The sequence below is a fragment of the Zootoca vivipara genome, chromosome 1 (genome assembly GCF_965207765.1).
Source record: "Zootoca vivipara chromosome 1, rZooViv2.hap1.1, whole genome shotgun sequence".
In the NCBI taxonomy this organism is placed as follows: domain Eukaryota; kingdom Metazoa; phylum Chordata; class Lepidosauria; order Squamata; family Lacertidae; genus Zootoca; species Zootoca vivipara.
In genome coordinates, this window is record NC_142582.1 from 91,589,868 (window position 1) to 91,595,867 (window position 6,000).

The 6,000-nt window shown below is 42.2% G+C and overlaps 1 protein-coding gene across 1 annotated transcript in view; it reads left to right on the forward strand.

Moving 5' to 3' along the window:
• The window catches only part of LOC118083601 (cytosolic phospholipase A2 epsilon), a 47,781-nt gene extending 44,029 nt beyond the window's left edge, over positions 1-3,752 (forward strand). The window contains exons 19-21 of the mRNA XM_088670447.1: positions 645-814; positions 1,220-1,406; positions 3,119-3,752. Of these exons, the coding sequence (XP_088526573.1) occupies positions 645-814; positions 1,220-1,406; positions 3,119-3,327 (566 nt within the window). The 3' untranslated portion in view covers positions 3,328-3,752. The remainder of the gene's footprint in view (positions 1-644; positions 815-1,219; positions 1,407-3,118) is intronic.
• The last annotated feature ends 2,248 nt before the right edge of the window (positions 3,753-6,000 follow it).

The window sequence follows — 6,000 nt, forward strand, 5'->3', positions numbered from 1 at the left end:
CTTCCTCCACCAAAGACATTTTGGAAGATTCAGAATACAAGACCAAATAGGCTCAAATAGGCTGGAGAACCAGTGCAAAATTATGCACAAAACAGCTATGGTGATATTTCGACAGCATCTGCCTCTGTGGTGCGATCATGGCACTGGTTATGTGATTGATTTGTTGCCACTTTTTGCCTTATATTTCTTCGTTAACCCTAAGGAAAAAATGCTCACATTTTCAGTTACGTACATTTCTCACCCTTTGTGTCCCACATAACATCTTCCAACATTTTAAGGGATGAATAGCAGTGTTTGCTGGGAATGGGAGAATCTTCCCAATTTGGTTTATCATTTTCCAGCCTTTTCAGTATGCCACATTTCAGCATCAGTTTGCGTATGTTTAAAAAGGAAATTTCTCATGTTTCCTCCAACCCCCCCCCCTGAAATAACTAAGGACAATAAAGTAACATTCACAATACTTTATTTAGCAGCTCCCCCCCAAAAAACAACAACAAAAACACTTGGGAGCAGCAGAAGTTAAAACTGTAATTAAAAAGCACTAATACACAAAGTTTGGATGAAATTAGAGGACACTCCTTTATTTTTGCCTTGGCAGCTTTTGTTGTTTTTGCACAAAGTTGACCTGCAAATTTGCTTTTCAGATACTATGCTGGATGATTACCCTAACCAGCTAATGGAAACAGCAGAGCATGCTCTGTCTCTGGTGGATACTGGATTTTTCATCAATACGAGCTACCCACCCCTTTTGAGACCGGAGAGAAAAGTGGATCTTATACTGCATTTAAATTACACTGGGGGCTCACAGACCTTGGTGAGATCTTTGAATTGTCCCTGTCTTTCTTCTATAAGCTCCTATGCAAAGATTAAAATGGAACAGGCACGCACTGTGGACTGTCCACCTATCAAATCCTACAAAAGTCATGCGGGCTTTGGAGTGAAATGCAACAATGTTCTTTCAGCACAATGTTTTTCTGCTTTCTCAATTGAAATCTGTCCCACCTCCCCGCATGTTTGGAGGTTTCCGCCAGCTCTCCAGAGCAGATTTGGAGAGAGGGTGTAGAGCACATGTGGAAAGAAGAGGAGGGGAAATTCCATCACATAAGTGGAGCGAGTTACTTTGATGCCACTCTAGGCTGAAACAGACTTTGTTGGCGCAACATTAGTTTTGTGTTGTATTTGATTTTCACAGCCCATTTCTTTGTGATTTCTCACCTAGAATTTGGACCAGTTTTCAACATATATTGCTAAGCTTGGAATCCCATTTCCCAACGTAGAGCTCAATGAGGAAGACAAGAAAAACCTGAAGGAGTGCTATTGGTTTGAAGATACAGATAATGCATCAGCTCCTATTGTGCTCTTTTTCCCACTGACAAATGATACTTTCAGAAAATACAAAGAACCTGGTAAGTTGTGAAAAGCCACTAAGCTTTCCAACATCACAATGACCAGTCACACTCCAATAATACTCTTTGCTGACTAGACACTCAGATATTCCTTTGGTCAATTTGTTATTCTTACCATGAGCACCAAATCCTATAAGTAGAAGTGCACTAAAATATGGGTTGATTGCATCAGGCCTAGGTTTGAGCACATGGTAAAATGTCTTAAAGATCTTAAATTTACAGTGCTACTACTGATCAACTTGCAGATGCCTTTGTCATGGTGCACTGAATTGTCCACATGTGTTATAAAGCAACAACTTGGGAGAATGGTGGAGCAATGATACAACAATGGCAAAGAAGGGTCAAACAAAGGTATCTCTTTTATCACATATTCATAGAATCATAGAATCGTAGAGTTGGAAGAGACCACAAGGGCCATCCAGTCCAAACCCCTGCCGAGCAGGAAACACCATCAAAGCATTCTTGACATATGCCTGTCAAGCCTCTGCTTAAGGACCTCCAAAGAAGGAGACTCCACCACACTTCTTGGCAGCAAATTCCACTGCCGAACAGCTCTTACTGTCAGGAAGTTCTTCCTAATGTTTAGGTGGAATCTTCTTTCTTGTAGTTTGAATCCATTGCTCCGTGTCCGCTTCTCTGGAGCAGCAGAAAACAACCTTTCTCCCTCCTCTATATGACATCCTTTTATATATTTGAACATGGCTATCATATCACCCCTTAACCTTCTCTTCTCCAGGCTAAACATACCCAGCTCCCTAAGCCGTTCCTCATAAGGCATCGTATCCAGGCCTTTGACCATTTCCGTTGCCCTCTTCTGGACACGTTCCAGCTTGTCAGTATCCTTCTTGAACTGTGGTGCCCAGAACTGGACACAGTACTCCAGGTGAGGTCTGACCAGAGCAGAATACAGTGGTACTATTACTTCCCTTGATCTAGATGCTGCACTCCTATTGATGCAGCACAGAATTGCATTGGCTTTTTTAGCTGCTGCATCACACTGCTGACTCATGTCAAGTTTGTGGTCTACCAAGACTCCTAGATCCTTTTCACATGTACTGCTCTCAAGCCAGGTGTCACCCATTTCCTCCAAGGTGGCCATTTTGTGGTTGATAATCTTCCTGTAATTAGGGTTGTCTATATCTATCCATCAACTTCATAGAATTGTAGAGTTGGACGAGATCATGAAAGTCATCTCGTCTGAATCCCTGCAATGCAGGAATCTTTTGCCAAACATGGGGCTAGAACCCATGACCCTGAGATTGAGTCTCATGCTCTACCAGCTTATTTTACAAAAGGTGGATGTGTATTCCACATCCAGATCTTGTATAGAATGTCTTGGGAGATTGAAGTGTTCTCCTACTGGTTTCTCTGTCTTGTGATTCCTGATGTCAGATTTATTTCCATTTATCCTTTGGTGTAGGGTTTGGCCTGTTTGTCCAATATAGAGAGCTGAAGGGCACTGTTGGCATTTGATGGCATACACAATGTTAAGAGATGAGCAATTAAATAGTCCTGAGATGGTATGTTTGATGTAGTTGGGGCCAGTAATGGTGTTGTCCGGGTGTCTGTGGCAGCAAAGTTGGCATCTGGGTTTATTGCAGGCTCTGGTACCAGTGTCCATGTTAAGTCTGGTGGTTGTATTATTGTGGGTGAGTATTATTGTGTATTGGTATTATTGTATGGTAAAACTCTTGGTGGTGTTCTTTCTACAGGTGTGGAACGCAGCCCCACAGATATGGAAGAAGGCAGTGTGGATGTCTCTAGCTTTCATTCACCATTTGCTACAAGGCAGGTCACCTTTTCAGAGGAGAATTTTGACAGATTGGTGAAACTGACTGAATACAACATCCTGAACAATGAGAACAAGATTGTCGAAGCCTTGCGTGTAGCTGTAGAGCGGAGAAAAAAGGGGAAATTATGAGCACCACTGTGGCAGGTCCTAGGCTGCAATCCTAAGCAGATATATGTCCATGTCATTTTTGCTGCTACTCAAATTCATATTGTAAATCAACATGAAGAGAACAGTTGTTCCATGAGCACCTACTGCAATATATTTGTTTATTGAAAATGAGATAGCCATGTTTCCTAGTAATATTGGGAGCACATTCTTTTAGGTGAGCTGCTTCATAGTTTAATTGCAGTACAGGGATACCCAGCCCTCCTTTTACAATAGATTATTTTGGGGAAACTATTCTCAGATGGACCAGAAACTCTGAGAAAGAATGAAATTAATTATCTGTCTGCACAATTATACATTGTAATCTTACCTTAGATCCTCCTGCTTGATTTTCTCATTCATTTGATGTTTTTCTCCTCTGTGCTTGGTTTATTTTGTTACTCATGTTTGTTGTTGTCATGATATATATGCATGTCTTTTTAAATGTGTATGTAAAACTCAATAAACTCATTTTAAAAAGAAAGGAAACGGGGCAGTCATTACAGTTGCTCATACACACGAACAAATGATTCACACACCCCAAGAGGAAAATGTATATTACATAGAGAAGCAAGCACGTCTTCACTTCCATGCGAGAAAACCAGATAAACCATGCACTCAGTGCTCTCAAACTCTTTTAAATCTTAATGCATTTCTATAGTTAATCACCTAACTATACAATTATCACATTACCTACTTACTTCTGTTAATACCTAGCAATCTGTTTCCTAGTAAACATTTTTCCAATTCTGATGTAGAGACTGCCATGTTCTATTTTTAAATCTCAGCTCTCAAAGCATAGCCTGGAATTCTGTGAGGCATGACCAGGTTTAGAGGACAGGAAGCTAGTGAAGAACTTTAATGTCTTTCTCCATCTAGATTGGCAACAGGAAGCTTGTAACTCCACCCAGATACAACTAAGGGCTTGTCCACACTTCCTCTTGTCCTGCTGTCGGTTTTCCATGTTTGTTCTGATTTAAAGCTAGAGCAGATTTTCCCTGGGAAAGGAGCATGGCAAGCAGGAAACATGCTTTCTAGGCAAGGGACCAGAGGAAGTGTTGATGAGTCCCAAGTCGCGTGCCTTTTTGCCTTTGCCAAGTAGGTGCCTGCTAGATATTTTGAACAAACTCCTCTTAGCCCCCACTAGCATGTGCTTCCTTTTCCATCAGCTGGCTGGGGCTGGCTGGAGTTGTCGTCCAAAACATTTGGAGGGGCACAAAGTTGGTGAATGCCAGACTAGACCATATGATTATAATGCATGGAATCCAGTGGGATTTTTGTGGTCACAGAAGGGCATTTGAAACAGCAGATATGTGTGCTAATGGAACAGAAGAGGAGGCAATTCCCCTTTCCACCTGAAACCCACCTTCTCCCCCTGTTCTGGGGAGTCCCCCAACTCTCTGGATGGAATTGATTTTTGGGGGGCGCTAGGAGCTACAGCAGGGATTCCACCTAACGCTACTAGCCATGCCATTATTTTTGTCCCACTGTCATGTCTCATCAAGCTGGCTGGGCAGGTTTTTGAAGCACTTCAAAATCGGCAACGTTTATGAAGACAATGAAGATAATGGGATGTGTATGTACACCGTGGCAACAAGGTCTTTACTGTTCCATCTTCAAATCTCTGAAAAAGCTTTCCTCCATGTGTAGCCTACAAAAACAACAAGATGCTGGACACCTCCCAGACTTTGCTGTATTTCTTGATACTTCTCTCAACTCTACTTTTATCCTTCAGGCTGATTTCTTAAGCACTGTTGCTTAACTAAACTTCCAGGTTCCAAGTCTCAAAGCTGCAATTAGATAGCTGTTTTGTACCTTTATTAACATATTCCCACAACTTGCATGGACAAGTATGTGTAATACTTTTGTTTTTTTATTTTTAATGTAGTGTTTTGTCTTGATAGTCTGAAGACAAATGATCTGAAACCCAATCCTTATATTAGAGGGGTAGCACCCTTGCCTTTCTCTTATGGTTGCTTTCTACCTGCTGTGGAATGTACAAAGGATGTGTGAGGGGATCATCTGAGAAGAACTGGATGAAGGCCTTGGTTCCCATCTGGCCTCTGACCCTTGCATGGTCTTCCTGTTTGATCCTGGCTCCATTATGCGAGGATTATGCGACTGGAATGATGTGGGATGGGGAGAGGGGAAAACAATAGCCACAACACCACCATGGTATGAGAAAGTAGCCTGTTTCCCCCCTCTGCTAACAATGAGTTCTGGGATGTTAAGCTTTCTCTAAAACTGGAAAAGACACTGGTGTTCTTAAAGCAGGGATTCTGAGGGTGCTTTCAGTCAGTCACTATTTCACAGGTGTGGTTCATTTAGGGGCAAATTTGGTTTGTGCAACTGAAACGAATTTGGTCTCTTGGGCCACAAAACCTCTTCAAAAAAAGGGGGCATCCTACCGGTACATGGTGGGGTGTCAGTGCGATTATACTCCAGTAGAGCTGAGGTATATCAATAAGGATTTGGCTTCATTGTGTTGGAGAAAGTGCAATTCCCTGCACATGGACTAACTGTATAGGCACCCCCAGACTTTGGCCCTCCAGATGTTTTGGACTACAATTCCCATCATCCCTGACCACTGGTCCTGTTAGCTAGGGATCATGGGAGTTGTAGGCCAAAACATCAGGAGGGCCGCAGTTTGGGGATGCC